The sequence below is a fragment of the Lissotriton vulgaris genome, chromosome 2_1, assembly GCF_964263255.1.
Source record: "Lissotriton vulgaris chromosome 2_1, aLisVul1.2, whole genome shotgun sequence".
Classification (NCBI taxonomy): Eukaryota; Metazoa; Chordata; class Amphibia; order Caudata; family Salamandridae; genus Lissotriton; species Lissotriton vulgaris.
This window is the reverse complement of record NC_141687.1, coordinates 1,983,312,298-1,983,332,693: the sequence shown is the minus strand read 5'-3', so window position 1 is coordinate 1,983,332,693 and position 20,396 is coordinate 1,983,312,298. Positions and strand designations below refer to the sequence as shown.

The 20,396-nt window shown below is 43.8% G+C and overlaps 1 protein-coding gene across 9 annotated transcripts in view; it reads right to left on the bottom strand.

The window, feature by feature from the left end:
* The window catches only part of PPIP5K1 (diphosphoinositol pentakisphosphate kinase 1), a 1,319,084-nt gene that overhangs the window by 1,066,898 nt on the left and 231,790 nt on the right, over positions 1 to 20,396 (bottom strand). For 7 of the 9 annotated variants that reach the window (XM_086958191.1, XM_086958195.1, XM_086958197.1 and 4 more), the window contains one exon: positions 10,553 to 10,748. In XM_086958191.1, coding sequence (XP_086814317.1) covers positions 10,553 to 10,748 — 196 coding nt within the window. Of the gene's footprint in view, positions 1 to 10,552; positions 10,749 to 15,595; positions 15,762 to 20,396 lie in introns of those variants that run through there. The other 2 variants (XM_086958193.1, XM_086958198.1) reach the window with 1 other exon arrangement.

Sequence of the window (20,396 nt, the reverse complement as noted above, 5' to 3'; positions counted from 1 at the left end):
TTAGGAGGACTTTAAAGCAAACCATGCTCCGCACGAACCATTATGTGTAAACGGGTAGGGAAAGAGGGGCATAGCTCCCTTGTATTTCTGATAAGGTGGGAGTCGGCCGCATACCCAGCAATTTGTGGCATTGCTGGTCTGGTGAGTATGGTGTAACATACGAATGAAAGTGTTGTTGCGCATTGCTAATCGATAGGATAGTTCGTGAGGGGGAAGGTCACTGAATGTGTGCTCTGTGGTGTCATTAAAAGAAGAATGTACATGTGAACCAAGAGGAGGAAAGAAAACATGTAGTATCAAGCTTATACATATAATCGATATACTCAGTAAAAACATAATGATTAAGAAAATAATGCATCTACTACGCAGATTCTTTCAGTATTTGTTTTTCTTGACTTTCTGTCTATCTCTCTCACTATTTGGGTCTATCTCATACATGTCAGAAACCTGTCTAACCGCTTCACCCGAGGGGGACTTAAACAATTAAACGCTGTCTGACTTACTAGACCGTAGTTTGCTTCTATACTCCTGTTGCGGAGTTTTTTCTAACAAGGGGAGCTTAGTGTCAGTATCAGAATCAGGGCAGTCCTTGGGAAATGTCTCTGGACACAGTCCATGGAATCTTTTTATGTGGCTGGAATGAAGCCAGCCTTTCCTTCCCTCGACTTTCACAGCCGTCCTCGTGGTCATCAACACCAGCTTCGGCTCCCGCCACCTGGGCTCCAGAGGGCTTGAGCGGTCAAAGTTCCTTATACCGACGAAATCACCCGGAACGATTTCATGCGTTTTCACTTGGGTGTTGTCCGGGAAAGCAGCCGCGACCTGTGAACGACAAGAGAGTAGTGCAGACATCAAGGAAGCCAGGTAATCTTTCAGCATATTACTATCAACATCGGTAATTTTGCGCGGCATAGGTGTACCCCACATATTTGGTGGTCTCCCAAAGACCACTTCGTACGGGGATAGTCCGGTTCTGGAATGAGCTACCATACACATGTAAAAGAGGGCAACCGGCAGGGCTACCATCCAATCTACACCTTTTTCTGCACAGACCTTCGCTAACTGTGTTTTCAGAGTCTGATTATGTCTCTCAACGAGACCAGCTGCTTCGGGGTGTCGTACGCAGTGAAATTTCCACTGGTACCCTAACAGGAGTGATACCTGTTTCATCAGTTCGGACGAGAATGGCTGTCCATTATCTGAGTACACGACACGGGGCAAGCCGTATCGCGGGAAAAATTCACGAACCAACTGTTTGGCAGTGGTCACGGCAGTGTAATCTGGGACTGGGTACGCTTCTGTCCATCTGGATAGGGCACATACAACTACGAGGACATACTTGAATCCTCGACACCGGTCCATCTGGATATAATCCATCTGGAGGACTTCGAAAGGGTGGTCAGGAGGATGAAATCCACCTTGTTCCACGGGAATGCCTTTGCCTGGATTGAACTGACAACAGATCATGCAGGTACGCACTTTCTGTTTTGCTGCTGCACGTAAATGTTTGTTGGACCAAATATTCTGTATACTGTCTAACATGGCTTTTTCTCCTAAGTGTGCTGGACTATGTGCTGTATTTATGATCACTTGAACCATAGAGTCGGGGAGAAACCATGTGGCTTTTCCCTTCGTCACCCATCCCTTATCTGTCTGGACCCCTCCTTGTTCTGTCCATTTCTTGATTTCGTCTGGAGTGGCATGTGTCTGTATGTCGAGTACATCTTGTATGGGATCCTTAACGGTCATACAATGTGTCTGTGATGATACTTCAGTCTTTGTCGGGTCAGTCGGTATGTCTGTTTGAGTCTGAGCTGTGAGTTTAGCTGTTCGGTCTAACAGGTCGTTACCCTGGGAAATGGTGTCAGTAACTTTCGTATGTGCTTTGCACTTCATGATGGCAATGGCTGTAGGCAGGTGTATTGCATCTAACAGAGCTTGAATGAGGGGACCATGTTGTATCTTGGCTCCATGAGAAGTCAAAAAACCTCTTTCTTACCAGAGAACACCGAAGTCGTGAACGACTCCGAATGCATACTGTGAATCTGTGTATATGTTTACTTTCAAGTTCTTGGCTCGTATGCAGGCTCGGGTCAGAGCGATGAGCTCTGCTGCTTGGGCAGACAATGTGTCAATACGATGCGTTTCTATGACTTCAGTTTCAGTGGTCACTGCATATGCGGCCACTAACTCTCCTGTGCTTGTTCTCATACATGAACCATCCACATAAAGTGTCAGGTCTGGGTCGGGCAATGCAATGTCTGTCAAGTCTTGTCTTGGTTTTGTCACAGTATTAATGACTTCCACACAGTCATGTGGTGTAGGGTCAGTTGTGCTCGAGGGTAACAATGTGGCAGGGTTTAAAATGTTGCAGCGTCTGATCTCTATGTGTGGCTGAAACAGTGTCAATTCATATCCTGTCAGTCGTGCTATAGTCAGGTGTTGTGTCTGGGTTCGGTTCAGGAGAACTTCCACGGAGTGTGGAACCTGTACTGTCAGGGGATGTCCTAACACTATTGAGTCGCTTTGTCTGATTGCTAGAGCTGTTGCTGCAACTGATTTTAGGCACGCAGGCAGAGCCTGGGCTACTGGATCCAATGTACTAGAAAAATAAGCACAAGGCTTGTGTTTTCCTGCTTGATCTTGTGTAAGAACAGATAATGCTGTGCCATCGCGTTCAGTGACAAAAAGTGTAAAAGGTTTGCTGTAACATGGTGTTGCTAAAACAGGTGCTTGACATAGGGCTTTCTTCAGTTCATCAAAAGCTTGTGTATGTTCCTGAGTCCAAGGGAGGACAGTCGAAGTCGCTGCCTCCTGTGTCATCAACTGTATGAGTGGTTTGGCTAGATATGCGTACTGAGGGATCCATTGTCGGCAGTAAGAAGTGAGGCCAATGAAGGCCCGTACTTCCTTTTGTGTCTTGGGTTGTGGAAGATGTGCAATTAACTGAATGCGGTCTGGTGTCAACTGTCTACCCCACTTGGACAGCAAGTGTCCAAGGTATACCACTTGCTGGGCACAGAATTGCAGCTTAGAAGGGGACACCTTATGCCCCTTCTCGGCCAGAAAATACAAGACTGTCAGTGATGCACGTTCGGTCCGTGCTGTAATCAATAGATCGTCAACATACTGGAGTAGGGCAGTGTCAGTAGGCATGTGAATACTGTCTAGTTGTCGTTTCAGGGCTTGGCTGTAAATACTAGGACTTTCCGTGAACCCTTGAGGAGCACGTGCAAATTTGAAGCTTCGGCCATTTAAACAGAATCCGAAAAGATACTGGCTTTCCGGATGAATGGGGACACTAAAGAAGGCGTTCTTGAGATCGATTACAGTGAAGAACGCAGCTTCGGAATCAATGGCAGTTAACAGGGAGGAAATATCTGGGACCACTGGGTACTGGGGTATTATGCATTTGTTTAATTCTCGAAGGTCAATCACCACTCTGTAGACCGGTGGTGCATTTGGGTCAGTTCGTTTAAGGATCGGAATGATTGGAGAATTACATACATTGGAGTCGGTTTCTACAACCACTCCTTGTTCAATGAGCTCGTCAACAATTTTCAGTAAGGCAACTAAAGCATCAGGTGGTAATTTGTATTGTCGGATTCGTGGCAGTACAACTCCTTGCTTGAGTGTAACACGATATGGTGTAATGTGCATACAACCTACATCAGTCGGACCTTGTGCCCATAAATGCTGTGGAACATTCTGAAGTCTGGGGTCAAAATCTCTCAAAACATAACGTCCTTTAAAATCACGTAAAAACAATCTCACTCCTTCCGGAGAACAACATATCACTGCTCCTAGTGCTTTCAACGTTTTTATACCAAGCAGATTTTCAGGACATGATTTCGTAAGCAACAAGTCTGTAGTACGGGACAATGGACCAACTTCTAGGGAAACTGGTTTTGACACTTCGTTAACAATAGGCTTTCCTGAAAAACCCAGGGAAACATTCTGTGAGCCTGAGAGGGGTGCCCCCGGAACCTCGTCATGACTGATGGTAGTTCTGCTCGCCCCTGTGTCAATCAAAAATGTTCTGTCTTTCCCCAATACCTGACTATGTACATAGGGACCCTCTTGATCTACAGGAACCTCGATAAGGGGCAAGCCAACCTCCCTCTCAAGGCTGTTTCACGAGTACTGCTGATAGTCTGGGTAGTCTGACTGTGCATACTGCTACATTTGTTGCGTGACATGTTGTGTGGCAGCAATGGGTTGGGGTTGGGGTACAGCTACTGTCTGTTGTGCATTCTGTGGGGGTTGCGTGTTCTGAGGAATATTTTGTGGAACATGTTCTTGTCTAGGAGGACGCGGTCTTTCTTTCGTCTTGCCTGTAGCGATATTGTGTCTCAGAACGGCACATTCATTTATATAGTGACCTGGCTGTTTACAGTAATTGCAGTTCCCTTCAACAGGAGCTGCAGAATGACCGGGCGGTGCCGTACCCCTCTTCTGACCATCAGCTGGGACAGACTGAGCAACTAGTACTTTCATTTTCGTGTCCTTTATACGTCTCTGTTCGTGTTAGTGTTCCTCCCTAATTCGGTTCTGGTGGTACTGTAACATTTGTACCATTTGGGAAGGGCTATTTGCTTGCCATGTACTCTCAACTTTCAGTACTCTATTTTTAACTTGTGGTAAGGAATTCTCTACTAGTTTGGTCACAAAAAGATGTGGGTATGATTCACTACTTGTTTTCAGGCCGCTATTAATAATGAAACATTTCTCGAATCTGGAATAAAAATCACTAGTGTCTTCGTCTTGTTTCTGTTTGCAGGCTGAGATCGCATCTCAGTCCTCCTTTTTAGTAGTTAGTAATCTTGGCAAAACTTGTATTAACAACTCGGGCAATACTCTGGCTTTTTCCCCAAGACCAGTACCAGGGATTCGTGTATTGTCTTCGTTTTCTAATTCTGCCCAATCAATCTTTTTCTCTCCCACCTCCCACTCTTTTTCTTTAAGTTTTTCATAAATGCCGGCTGGCAACAGTACCTTTAACATTTTAATAATATCGGGATACGTATACTCCCCCATGCGCAGCATATCTTTTAATTCACGGTGGAACCCTGCTGGATCTTTATCGTGACAGGGCACTAATTTTTTCATTTCTAATAGTTCTATTTTCGTTAAGGGGGTGTAAACAAATACTCGTTCAAGCTCACCACCTGTTGTCCGAACGGGATGAACTTCTCGTAAGGGATTCAGTTTGTCCATGAAAAAAGTCTTTTGATTTTGAGTAGGGACAGGAACGAAGTGGGGAGTTAGGAAAGTCATATATCTATGTCGTTGTTCCAAAATTTTATGAATTAGTTCGGTACCCAAACCTCTCCATCTAGCTAGCAATAAGTCTTCCAATAAGTTATATAGGGGGCCTGGGTCAGAATGCTGACTCTCATATAGTGTAATGAGATGCTGGATCATGTACATACCAGCTAATCGTTGTTCGTCTGGGGAAAGATTCAAAAATGTTTGCGCTACTACGTCATCTTTATATATGGTAGAATTGCTAGCCCATTGGACTGCTGACCGGGCTAGTTCCTGTTCGTGCAAAGTACTAAGCTCACTACTCCCTATTCGTTTTTTCAATTCTTGGTCAGAGGCTTGGAATATGCGTTCAAGGGAATAGTGTTCTGGTATGGGAGAGAGAGAACGTTTCTTGTATTCTAGACGTATCGGCCTATCAAAAGGCCTTGCTCTACCTACGTAACTTATTTTACTTATGTTCGCTGGAGTCACATCTTCGTCCTCTGAAACCTCGTCGTCCTCTTTCTCAGTTTCGTTCTCGTCGGCCTGTGCCAAGGCCCGTTCTTTCTCACATATGTCAATAATTTCCTTACGGATTTTCCTGTACATTGACTCTACACAACTTTGTTTATCATGCTTTCCGACCGCTATGTTATCACTCCAATTTAACATACGTCTAGTTACTTCTCTGTGTGGTTGATCTTGTTCCCTGATCAAACAATTTATCAAGAACTGTAAAATCATGCGTTGGGTTTCCACCTTTCTGTGTGCCATGGCCTCTTGTATACTTTCTGGTCCCTCCCCCGTTCTAATGAAGTGATATATCTTGTCTAATTTCTCTCTCATGTCTGGTAAAGTGATCAAATAATCTGCAACACGCCTTAATCGTAGTGAGTGTAAGACCAATGAATCCTCACCCGGTACTGGATCATATATACAATCAGTAAGGTTCTTTCTAAGGGTAGCGTATGTTGCCTTTGGCGTTTGTTCCAGTGCTAAGTCTCGTAACGATATTCGTTTTACTTGAGGAGGGGTGGAGAAACCTCCTGCCGCGGCTCCTAGATGTGAGCCGCCGGGGCTTGCAGGCTGTGCTGGTACTGGTAATATTGGCGCTGGTAAAGTAGGTGTCGGTATTGTAGGTTGGTCCTGAGTTACAGGTGCTGTGTGAAAAGGATTGGGAGGGGGATTGGTAACAGGTTGAACAGTGGGGTGAATCGTGTTAACAGGGTTGTGAGGATGAATATTTGGAGGAGGATTTGTATTTACATACTCTGGAACAGTGTCATCTAAGTAGGAAGAAAGAAACATTTCTGCTGCGGTCTGTTTATGACGCAGTTTAGTCGGGACCAATGGTTGCGGCAAGTTACCGGGTACTTCCGGGGTCACTTTGGGTAGGCCCTCGGCAAGAACAGGATACATGCCTGTAATAAGGGCATTTCTTTGTCTGTCTAATTGTTCTGCTTTAACTCGTTCACCTTCTTCTAGTAGTTCTCTTTCTTTAGCTTTTTCAGATTCTTCTCTACTTCTCTCTGCTTTCTTTATTTCTTTCTCTGTTCTTCTATGCGCTTCTTTACGCCATAATTCTATGGCATCTTTCTGAGATTGTCTGGCTTTCTTTTTACATAGTGCTTCTTCTACTCTCATGATGCATTCAGCATCCCATGTCCCTGAGACAGGCCATCTATACTTCTCTTCCAGATCCTTGGTATAGTCCACCCATAAATCTAAGTACAGTATGGCATCTAAGCCATGTTTATGGTACATAAAATGACCGGGAGTATCCCTAGGCGGGACGGGAACTGCCTCTTCGAGTATCCCCTTCCTGGTTCCTATCTGACGTAATTTCGAAAACAGCGGCATATTTGAACTTACCCGAACGTAAACACAATAAACACAGTAATGAATTGCAAACAATCATTCATACCACGATAGTAAACACATTAAAACATTTTGGACGGATACTACCTAGTACATAGAAAAACATAATTCTGAAATCTCGAAATACGATACTAGAATACTGAATTAATTGATGCACTGCTAGAACAGTACAGACATACCGGTCCCATAAAGAGACACGTCATACCGTATTCACCTAAGTGAACACGTCTGGACCGGGTCTGTGTACCCAGACCCGTCTTGACCGGGCACAAATTAATGAACCCGTCTAGATGCGTTCCCAACAACAGTACTCACCGGGAAGCAAAACTGAAGGCCTCGGAAACTCGATACTGGACTGGACTGGACTGCTACGGCGTCTGGCTGCTACGCATGCGCTTCGGAACAGGTGGGCCTCCGGATACCTCGGACCTTGCTCTCTCGGCTTGGGCTCTGGTCGGGACTCTCCGCATTCCTCACCGCCTCGTCTGGATGCCGGGTCGCAGTCTCCGTCTCCTCCGTGGGCCTGAGGGAGTTAGCAGGAAAACCCGCGGGTGTGCACAGGAGTCCGTCACGGCTGTAGAAGGGGTCAGGGGCCTGCGTTACATCGCCGGCGCGTGGGGAAGGGGAGGGGTCCCTATTCGGGCGCCAGATTATGTGGTAAATAAAATTACGGGACTATTTTTCTATACATTAAATGACAATAAGGATAGCTCAATAAAATGAGAGGCAGAGTCCGTGGTATCTGAGTCATACGGGCTTTAATTAAGTGGCTCGAGACACTGGACATCGGGTTCCATCACCACTAAGGTTCAGGAAGGGATATTCAACATTTTATTAACATCACACATTATATAGAGTAAAACTGTATAATTGAAATGAATACAGTAGGCGTAACAAGTGAAAAGAGAGAGATAAGAGTCATATGGGCGTAAAAGAAGGTGTGTAAGGAGGCGTACACGTAGGCGTGCACTTGATGAGTCACAGAAGTGTCATAAGTGGGTGTATGCAAAGAGAAAGTTTGCAGGGTCAGCAGAAACCTTTACCACATATGCGCGCGCAACTGAGCATGACGTGGTGTAGACGTGTAACTGGGGAGAGCTGGGGGCTTGACTTTAGCACTAGCAGAGGAGTCTGGTGTCTGGGATGTCAGAACGACCTGCACCTATAGCATATCTGGTATCTTGTGTTTAGAGGATGTATTATCTGAAGTAAAAGGTCTCTCGGGCAGAGGCCGTTCAATACTGAATGCTAGTGCGTGCATATGTTTCCTCATGTAATGTACGGGGGCCATGGGCCTACCATGGTAACGGGTTCAGTAAATCACTTGCAAGGAGACAGGAAGGCCAGGCCCTTTGCTCTGCAGCCGGGAATATGTTTACTTATTTCACTAGACTGGAATGTGTTTTTGCGGAGGCTGAGCAGATAACTGTAGGCAAAATACCGTCTTGGCAGGCAGGCCAGGCCGAGCCGGGCACCGCTCGCCTGGGCAGGAAGTAAGGTAGAGGTCAGGGATGCATACCTAAATTGCAGCTTTCAGAGACAGAAGAGACTCGGAGCCTCAATTCAGGGCCTAGCTCGACTGAGCCAGAAAAACGTGGAAAACGTGTGCTGCTTTGCGATATTTAAAAGTGTACCATGTAAATGCATTGGAAACGTAGGCCTTAATGCGGAATCAGTACTTTATACATGGAGGGCTCACTAACTGACATGCTAACATTAGACGGAAATGCAGAAATATTATCATGGCAGACACGGGAAGGGAATTACAGGACATACATGGAACATGGGTGCATGGCTAGGGTGCGAGTGGGGGTCACACTGACTACCTAAAAATTTCTATTTCCTCAAGTATTGTAAAATATGAGGTCATAAACAGGGCACGTTGGGGCCGCAAGTTATAGTTAGTTGTCTAAACCATGTTTGGAGTATTTCCGTGTTTTTGCGTTTTTTTAATGTTAGTTCTTGTTTCATTTGAACACTTAACTTTAACGCTACTTTAACCTTAGTTATATTTATTTAAAGGGTAGGTTTGTTTTTCTTAATGTAAGTGAAGGTCTTAGCACCTACTAGAAAGTGAATATATGTTACATACACGCACATATAAAGAAATGTATATTTAAATAATTTAAGCAAACAAGTAGGCTCATGTATTTCCTTAATTATAAAATGGAGAGATCTACCCTATAGAGAAAGTAGGAAGTATCCTTACTAGCAACTGCGAAAATCAGGAAAAAACTCTTGTTTTAATTTGTTGGGCTCTCACCAACACACTAGCCATGCAGCATACTTCAGCATCATGCCCACACCCACCATTGCTGCTAACCGGGTGGGTTCAACACCAATTCTGAAGGGAGCACTTACATATTCAAAAGCCTGTCACTTGGGACTGTAGTGACAGCAGCACACACAAAGCAGGAATCTCTACAGAAAATGTTAAAAATGCCTATGGGTGCTACCTCACCTGAACTTTATGGATTGAAAACAAACTTGATACAGTATAAGCATCAATTGTGTGCTTGCATCTAGCTGCCAGGGAAATCCTCTAATAAAGTTTAGGTGAGGTATCACCTAAAGCAACATGGAGGGGACATGAAAGCAATAGGGATCGGAGAGGTCGTGAACGCATCAGGGTGAGTGCAGAAGTGAAAGTAAACACAGGGATGGGAGAAAGCAACACGGAGGGCGCAGTTGGGGGAAGGCAACGGGAAGAAGCACACTGGCAAGCGCAAGAGGGAAGAAGGCAGAGAGAAGCAATCTGGAACAGGAGTGCAGGGGAAGAGACATACACAATGGAGACTGCATGAAAACTAATGCACTCGAATGGAGTGCTTCATACAAAAGAAAAATGTAGAGCTTGAAAAGCAGACAGTGGAAGAAGTGATGTCAGCCAATAAAAGAGATAGTAAAGAGGAAAATCTCCAAAGAGAGGGACAAACACAAGATTGACATGAATAAGAAACAGGCCAATAAGAATGACAAGAAAACCAACCCAATGGTAAGCACTAGACAGGCTCCAATCTCCTCTGTGTTCTTCTTAAGCTACAATATACCTCACAACAGAAAACACAACCTAAAAAGCAGTGTTAGCACATCAAAAACAATCACTGATGTCAGAGTGCACATCTGTAGAATAAATCAGTCATAAAACCCTACAAATAAGAAATATAATCCATATGTCTACTCTGATTTAATTTCAACTCTGTATCAATGATCTATTTTCCAGTTTAAATAAAAAAAGAATCAATTGGTAAGATTAGAATGCATTTTCACAAACTTAAGCCTTGTAAGATTAAGTAGTTGCAAAGAAAGGTGCAATTATTTAAAAAAACGTAAATCAATGTAGAAAATAATGAGAAATACATGTGTTTAGCATACTTCTTTAAGTATGTGACACCTTACGGCACATATGGAGAGGTATAGTACTCACCTTTGGAATGAAAGGAGATGAGGCAGTCGCACATCGGCCAGTTCTCCACAGGCTCGTTTAGGATGACATCTTCAGACATAATGACCACTGTAATATATTCAAATTTGCACAGCCGTTCGAGGATCTGTGTCATGGGCTTAGATTTAGACTTCTTAGTCATAGAACATATCCCCACGACGATCTGGCGCTCAGGAGGCTGTGAGGAAAACAGGTCAGCACGAAAATCAAATATAAGAGAAAGCAGCTTACTTTTACGCACTGGTAAGAAACATATTCTCCTGTCCACATTTAAATTAAATGGTGCTTTTTAATTCTTATCACTACTCTTAGTATTTTTTAAGGTGATATACATATGCAAATGCATACACATTACAAAAATAATTCCTAAACTTTTATACTCATTATTGTTATTTCCCTAACAATAGATAATGTTCACAAGATAACTCGAACTCAAAACGTGTCTTTTGGGTTACTCTATAGTGTAACCTCCTCAGTCTCAGAGGTTCAGAAAATGTACAGATAGTATGATTACATTGTTGTCGAGATGGATGAGAGTGATGACGGGTGGGAACTCTCCAAGATTGTACCTGAAGCATACGATCTATTGAAAATTCCAGCCATGTTTGTGATTTTGAGGTTGGTTCCTGATTGATTATTGAAAAAGTAGAGCAGTTTTAAAAGGACAAGGCGTCTGTCTTCATTTATAATATCAAAAACAGCAACTCGAGTACGCTTTGTTGAATTCTGGCCTTATGGACAGCTTTAGCAGTCTTACCCCCCCCCCCCCAATAAAAACATACATATAATACATACACCGACCGGCCTGCAGACAGTGAGCATCATCCATTGGTCTGTTAAATTGTCTTTCACATTTACCTTATGCCCACCAGAGCATACAGGAAGGGCCAGGGGTCAGAACACTACCCAATGGCTGCATTTACTCTGAGTGACTGTCCAAAGTCTGTGAGCATGTTCAGACCCGACTAAAAATAATTCCGTTCTCTTAAGTTGGCTCAAAATGTGTTTTTTTTAAGCTCCCTAAATGTGAAGGAATTTGAAATTGGAGGGTAAAAAAACTTGCGAGTACCTTTATTGATTTCCTTCAGCAGAGAAAATGCATCAAACAGACTAATGCATAGATGAGTGGCAGACACAATTTAATTAGGAAAAAACAAAAGCCCAAAATTCCCATTAAAATATATTTTTAGATTTTTTCTGTGTTTGTGCTTTTAATAAAATACTTTATCATCTGTGTATTTGTTTGGTGAATGCTTATTTCTGTATTGTTTTGAGATTCAAACCATCGAAATTGCTTAAGCCGAGGTCCCCGGCTTCCCATAATGATTCAGTGGGGTTCCTGGATTCCAAAATTGATTTAGTGGGGGTTGCTGGATGACAGTAATGATTAAGTGGGGGTCCCAGGAAGTCAAACGTTTAAGATCCATTGATCTAACTAGGGGATCTTTGATGCATGCAAATACCTCGACTTGCGGATGCTTGTACTGTGCAACGTATAGGGTCCGGACGTCTTTAACAAATTATTAAGCAAGGTTCTAACCTAGGAGAATGCAACAGAATTTTACCACAGTTTTATCAGATCTAAAACGCTGCAAAAACAAGTGAGTGTGTGTGAGAGTTTGTGTGTGAGAGTGAGTGAGTGTGTTTCCACCCGTGGCTGATAACAGACAGCACTGTTTGTGCACACCTAAGGCGGGTAATAGCATACTAATCGTGTTCTTCATCATTTCAAAGTGTCGAACTCTGATTCGAGTGGAAAATTGCACCCCTAACCAGATGCCTATGTGCTAATGTAAAGTGATATTTTTTTTTTCACCTTGGTGTACAAATCGGAATTTTACACCATTTGCAATGAAGGTACTCACCATGATTTTACCGGATGAACATTTATTGGCAAACAGTATGGGTGTGCAATTTGAGCATGGGCAAATAACAAGCGTAATTTCAGTCTTGATTGAAATCCGTTTCAGGCACAACAGGGGTTTCCATCGGAAACCGATTTAGCCCCTTGTTGTGATAAGGGGTCAAAAGTAGTACTGGAGTCACCGACCTCTGAATTAGTGATTCTGAAGCAAATTATTAAACCCAGGCCTCCAGTGCAGATTTCCTTCTTCTCTTTGAGTTATTTTATGTGTTTTCAGTAGGTCTGTTTGAAGCGTTCCGCTGCATTTGTAATCTGTGACTCTGTGGCACTGAGACTGATTTATTTCCTTTTAGTTTACATATCCAAAAATTATTTTACTGCAAGCAGGAACCGAACCAACAGCAAGCACAAAGTCAATCACGACAGCATGTCCCACTAAAAAAGCAACGCACAATCCTCAACAGTCTCAAAACAAGTGATGATTACATCGAAGCTGTAATCAAAAAGTGTTAAACGAGGGGTAATGTTCAATGGGGAGGGGCACTATGGCAAATAAGGTGATACGGTCAACAATGGGTATTGTTAGTCAGGTGGGCGTAGAAGCAGTTCACACCCCCTTTCAATATATGTGCTGGCCAAACTAGCAAAATGCCAAATTTCACCACCACCCTCTCACCTCTAACACCGGGACGTGCCCAGGCAGGAAGTGGATCTCCACCATTCCTCCGCACCGCCGCTCAGCACAGTGTATACTTTGGCTCGTAATCCTCAACGTCTGCAGCACTTCGCTCCAAAGCACAAACAAACCAGTTCTGCAGCCCTTATTCTAACTCCGTTATAGCAGATTCAGGGACCAACAAGCAACACTTAAGAATGGCGCGGCCAAAAAACATGTGATCCGAGGAAGCAGCGCCCTCTGCAAGTGCATCAGGAAAAATGATTACCCATCCGAACACAAATGCAGCACACGGTAGAGTACAGCGCATGAAAACATTTACAGCGGAGAGGTCTGCACAGAGGAAAATGTGGGTTAATTAGAGGGCAGAAGAAAAAGCATTCTCATAAAGGGTGAGGTTTTTCATTGTGCATTACTCAGGGTACGCTGCTGGCACTTTGTAGTTTATTCACGCTAGAAAGCACTTACATGATTCACCATGAATATTTATGAGAAATATGTATATCATGCTTCTAAAAAACAACCTATTAGCGAGCCTATGTAAGACCAAACTTTCATTCAATTCCCACATTCGTAAATAAATGAACCAGCCTTTGTGGAATCCATTACACCCTAGGGGTCATGTCCCTGTGCCAGAGCGGAGGAGGGCGGATGGCGGCAGCTTCCCAGCTCAGGGAGCAGAGCGGGAGGGGGACGGACAGCGCACGCAGCTACAAGTAAGTTCATTGAGACCGCACTACTGCAATGCAAAAAAAGCAATGGAGGGGGTGGGAACGGAGACAGAGACAGCGGGGGGGGGGGGAAGGCAGGACAGCAAGCACGAACAAGGGGGGGGGAGCAGGACAGCAGCAAGCACTCACCAGAGGACGACTTCTTCCAGCGGCGGTCAGGGCACATGACAAAATAAAAGGCTGCATACAAATTTTAAAAAAGCAAACGCCCACCGCCGCAATGACGTTCAAAAACGGGCGGAGAGGGAAAAAATGTACGGAACGCCCACGAATCGCCTCGGACAATGACGGACATATCTCTCTTCCAATGGCTAGCCTCCATTTATGGAGCTAGCCAATGGAAGAGAGAGGCGGGACAAAGCCACATACTGCTTCTCAAAAGATTTCGCCTGCGCGAACGCTGCTGCGCAGCAGACGCCAGGCGAAACCTAAAAAAGGACTACGGAAATGTCCAAAACTCTTTTACCCACCGTACTGCTTTCCTTAAGTGTTCTGACCCAGTAAATATAATCGAGAAGCACCCACTGCTTCCTACTGTGGGTTATAATAACAATCAAAATGCTACAGCTGACCTTCAAATGCCTATTGCTACCACCGGCTCCATGACTCCATAGTAAAGTCATGTCCTAAGATGGGTACAGGACCCTTTGGTCAGTCCGGTCCCAAATCAGGTTTGCTGTGATAGACTATTTGTAGTTCAGTCCTTTAATCCGCAAAATCCCACCTCATTTCTAGAACCTGGTGCGTCAAGAGACGAAAAAACTGTAAAAACGTTCCCATTTTCAAAACGTATGTAGCCATCCTAAAGCAGATTGTTAGATCCTTTTCTTTCTTCAGGTTTAGTTACTGCGCAGATTGGTTTCACAACAATAGCCTCATAACTTTAATACAATTGAACTTAATGAAAAAAAAAAAGCTTTCCTCCGGAAGTTCCTCATTGTCAATCTAGGAATTAAAAGAATATTGTATGGCTTTTACAGACAAACAAGGACCCCAGTGATTATAAATATGTTTTAAATAGGTTGTGTACAAGTCATAGTCTAACTGGGTCGGCACAAATTATAAGTATGCCCTTGAATAATGGGTATCGTTATTCCAAACACAATAAATCTTGCACAAAACCGGCTTAGACGTAGATTAGGTAACAGAAAGTATGCCGGAAGTTGGTATAAACATTAGGGCATTTTCAAGTAAACAGAAAAACCACAAACTCTGAAAGCAAATTTCTAAAATCTCAAAAAGAACACTTTCGATAGTCAGTTCAGGTTTGAGTCTTTAAATAGAATATCCTAGAGGCTCCAGGTCCGTCTAGTCCAAGAATTTTACATTTTTCAAAATTAAAAAGTACACATACAAAAAAAAAAACATGAAAACATATCCAAAGTCTGCTGAAATGGCACAAATCCCTCAAGAGTTGTTAACGTGTCCTTCGAAGCAGTAGCAAATGTTGTTATATGGAACCCACCATCACTACAACAACATGAAAAGAAGTAAGGATACATCAGCTGGCATTGTAGACCTCAACCTGAGCCACAAACCGTTATGTCACCAACTGCCCATGAACATGCACACACAAGACTAGAAACGCGCACATCCTAGTAGGAGAACAGTGCAATAATGTAGAGAAAATGGAAGAAAGACGGAGTGCTCAAGGGCAAACGCACAGCAAATAGTATGAACTGTTATATATTAACAGGACGATCAATGCAATAACCCTCCCAAAAAGACAATGTAACGCAAAATTAATAAATCACCTTATCATCAGGCATCAGGCTAGCGTCTGAAGTTGGTACAGTCAAATAAATCATTGTTGGCACAACGAACGCTGCAATCGGAGTTTCTGCACAAGTTCCTCCTCTCTCCTTGAGCGGGTTAGAGGTAGGAGTTGTGCATTTGCACTCCTGCTTCCTGTCAGATGACTGAATCAGCATTGAGGTCAGACCAGAAGCCTTTTCAACGCTGCTGCCCTTCCCTGCAGACTACGGACCTGGGGCTAAAAGTCCTTTACTCCTGCTGCTGTAGGCTGTTTTTTTTTTATCTATAATGAAGTGGATGTAATCCTGTTGTTGAACAACCACACATACCAGCCGCATTCGCATACAGTGCCTGTGATAGAAAACCTCTGCCTTCACCAATGACCAGTTAAAAGCTTCAATAGAATGCTCCTTGCATCGCATGATTGCAGAGATGAACGAGGCGTGTAAGCATGTAAAGGACTGTACAGGTCATGTGCATGTTTCCTGCAAAAATAATATGAAACATAGCAACTAAATTTGTGAATGGCCGGAGTGAAATTGGCCTACCACTTAAAAATCGGCGTTTTGTTATCAGCTTAGAAGTGGGTCCTTTAATCACTGTAGAATACAGCAACCTGAGGGAGAACTGGCATCTAGAAATCATATTCGTGTAACCAATTTTCATTTCTGCCGGAATAATAAGAACTGAAAATGAGACATATATATATCATCACAATTCTACAGAAATGTTTTGCTCTCCTACAACAAGCACTGGCAACATCTATTAGTCCTGCTTATAACTAAAAATGCAGTCCAGGCCTATTGGTTTTGCCAATGGATGTCTGTGTTCTGACATGAGCTACTGCCGAAGGTATGAACATTTTTTAGGACTGCTTGTCATTCTCACCAAGTGCTTTCAGGTCTAGCCAGACAGCTTGTCTTTGAGGGGTGTAAGAGTAATTCTAGTACAATGGGACTCCTACTCTGATGGATATGGAAGTAGTGCCTGTACAGTGAGAACTCTCCTGTACCTAGAGCAAATTTGTGGACAATATTGGTTCCCTCCTAGAGGCTATTGCTTGTGAAAGGGACATTACCGTACTAGGCGACTTTAACTTTCACCTGGAAACCTCATCAGTCATAGACACTGCGGCTTTGCTGGATACATTGTGTTCCCTGGGGCATACTCAAAGAAGCAATGCACCTACACACTCTGCCGGACATACTGTAGACAGGATTTTACGAACAATACCCAGATCACGATCAAGGAGGTTTTACTTTTAGTATGGTCTGATCACCATGCTATCATCTTTGAGATAAATAAGTTAGAACGCTCTAAGAATATTAGGCTTGGCCTTTCAAGTCAGTCTCAGTCTTGAAGAAATATTAACAGTTCTCTTCTTACTCAACAGCAGGCTAATACCCAAACTGAACTCTCTGATGTAGAGCAGCCCTCTCAATACTATACAGACTGGCTTCAAGCTGCCTTTTCTAAATTGCCCCTTATACCAAAGTCTCTAAGAATAGGAAAATCCCTTCTATCCCTTGGTTTTCAGAGGCATATAGGCTTGAAAAGCAAAACTGCAGGGGACAGGAAAGACGCTGGTCGTTGCAATATGACCCGCTAGACAAATCTCGGTATAAGCAAGCTTTGTCTAAATATAAATACCTCCCAATCAATTAAAAGAGCGAATATTTCGCTCAGCAAATCAAGATAGCTAAATATTCTATCAAACAGCCTTTCCAAGTGGTATTCAAACTCACTACACCTCTTGGCAATGATTCCAGTAACCTACAAGCTTTTTGTGACACTTTGGCGCGGTGCTTTAAGGACAAAGTTAATCAAATCTATTTGAGCTTGAGGCTGCTACTCCTTCTGATGTCATATCTGATACTTTCCAGGATTCTCATGAGGTATGCTCTTTCAATGAATGTTCCCCTGTTACTGCAGACCAGTAAGCCATCATGGTCAGCAAGGCAAAATCTGTGTTTGCATTTCGACCCCTGCCCTCCCACGGCTCTTAAACGTATTCCAGGCATGATAGGCGCAAACCATAAAGCCATCTTAATATCCATGTTTATCTCCTGAGTTTTTCCCACTCGGTGGAAAATTGCCTGTATTCTCCCGCTCCAAAAGAAACCCAGCCTGTACCCAGTTGAACCCAACAATTATCAGCCCAATTCGCACCTTCTCCTTCCCTCAAAATTAGTAGAAAAGCTATAAACTATCAGCTTAATGAGTACATACACGTGAATCAACTGTTGGAAGAGACTCAATTCGGTTTCTGGTTTCGGCATTGCTCAGAGTCAGCTTTGATGAAAGCAGCGGAGGAGATTAGGTCGCGCTGGACAGAGGTAGAGCTGCGGCACTTATTCTCCTTTAATTGTCAGCAGCATTTGACACAGTTGATGACAGAATGCTGAACAACCGTCTCAGTACTTTGGGTATCAAGAATAAGGCCAAGTCTCTACTGGCCTCTATTCTCTCAGATAGACTTCAATCAATAGCATTGGGTCATTTTGAATTCTTTTCTTTTTCTCTCCTGTCCGGGTTCCACAGGGTTCATCTATCAGTCCAACTATGTGTAACATTTATGCTACACAATTAGCCCTTTAAGTTAAATCTTTTGGCCTCTCACTAACCTCATACATGGACGATAATCAAAGTGTTCTGTCAGCATTCAAAAACGGTATTGAGGTGTCTACTTAGTGGACCTTGTGCGACTCTGGGGGAGGGTGTTGGGGAGTTGGGGGGTAGGGGGAGAGGGGAGCGGTAGTTTCATAAGTATTGCAATGTCATATATTTGCTGTTGTTGCTCACAAAGAAAAGTTGATTGCTCTCTGGCTGATGTAAGGCTTAATACCGCAGTTGTCTCTGATGTGCAGAGCCCTGCAACATATGTGCAGTCTGACAATTAAACAGGTTTAAAAAAAAAAACGGTATTGAGGTGTCTGCCCATTTCTGGGTCTGGTGACCATTAGGCTCCGTAGGAAAAGGAAGATGGCAGATTGACTCCGCCGTGAGGAACACGTCCCCTGAGCCCTCCGGTAATGCAATTGCTTGTTACTTTTACAAGAATGCACCCTTCTGTTTAAGGATTATCGCTAAGAAGCATGATAACACGATAGCAACAGGGCTACCTTAGAAAACAGAGATTACGTACATTCTCTTTAGGGGTGGGCGGAATTTGCGTAGTAGCGCTATGCAAAGCTCTGCAAAACTGTAAAAAATCTCTGTGAGCACGCAAAAGTTCTGCGAACGGGCAGAATTGCTTGTTCCGTCCGTTCGCGATGCTTTTTTCCTCTTTGTGAACTCTCTTTGCGTGCTCATGGAGAAATATCTTGCGACCACGCATTTTGAAAGCGCAAACAAGCAAAACATACCACAAAGCCACAGAATTTTGGGCAATTCCGCAGAACGCAAAATTACCCAAATTCTCAAAATTCTGCAACCAGAAGGGAATTTACCGCCCAGGCCTAATTCTCTTTAGATGCTGCACTGGTATACATCATCCCTTTCTCGTCTCTAGAGACTGGTTGCACACCCCGCCAGCTGATCTGGTCCGGCCGCTCTGCTATCTCCTGGCCCAGCCTGCCTCCAGCTCATCCTTTGGCTCCTCCAAAGATCAGCGGCTCGAAAAGCGGATGTGCAGCTCGGGTTTCCAGCCAGCGGGGGCCGCACCTGCTAAACTAACGATCTTTGAAGAGAGCGTACTTTCTGGCCCCCAATCAAATGAGCTTCAAGCTGGGGCTCACAAAAGTGCCCCTTCTCGTATGGGAAAACCGATTTTAAGGCTCCCTCAGGCGGACACTCTACTAGACGTGGATCAATCTAGTTGAGTTGGGGGGAGTGGGGGTGGGGGGAGGAGAGAATAGTGTCGCCTGCCGGGTAGGGCAGCTTTCAGGGGAAGGAAAAGGCAGATTCTATTAACTAAAAACTTCCATATGTTCTGACAGAGGTACTGCAACAAACTTTCCATCAAATGGGCATACAGAAAAAGGTCAGTGATAGTGCGACTTTAAAAAAAAAATCGGATATTCCCTCCATGCTATCTTTGCAAATCCAGCAGTCTCAGCAATTTTCAGGAATACCTAGTGTGCAGAGCAACCTTGCAAACTAGCCCAACCCAGGCGTTCCAACTTCAATAACCGGGATAGATATATCTTCCCCTGATGGGGCAGATCACTCATTGAATATAACAGCTACTAACTTTGAGGAGCAGACATAGGTTCAGCTTTCTGGTTTACTCGATGAGACCGATATCCCGCCTGCTCCACTGCCTCTCTCACTGGGCATGGATCATTCACTCTCAGACCCTTTAAATTTCTCAAGAGATCCAAAAGCTTGAGTTGGCATGGTTATTACTCCTCTAGTGTCTAATGTCAAGCATGGGTTTATCCCCGGTAGGGATACTGCTGACAATGTGAGACGGGTAATAGTCCTCTTAGACTGGGCTCAAGCACCTGAATCCGCATTGGGGTTGATCCTGTTGGACGCAGAGAAGGGGCTCGACAGGGTCTCCTGGCAATACATATTGGATATTCTACAATGGAAAGGGTTCTGTTCTCAGTTTATCCAAGCAGTTGAGACCTTGTATATACGCCCGGTAGCTACCATACGTATATCTGGACAAGAGTCTGGTTCATTCAGTATTAGCAGTGACACAAGGCAAGGGTGCCCGCCCGTGCTCCCCTTTTTTATTTGCATTACATATCGATTTACTTTTGAATAAATTAAATCAGCGTATAGATATTAAGTCAGTTAGTTTTCGGAATGTTGAGTACATAGCATTGGCATATGCTGAAGATATAGTTGTAC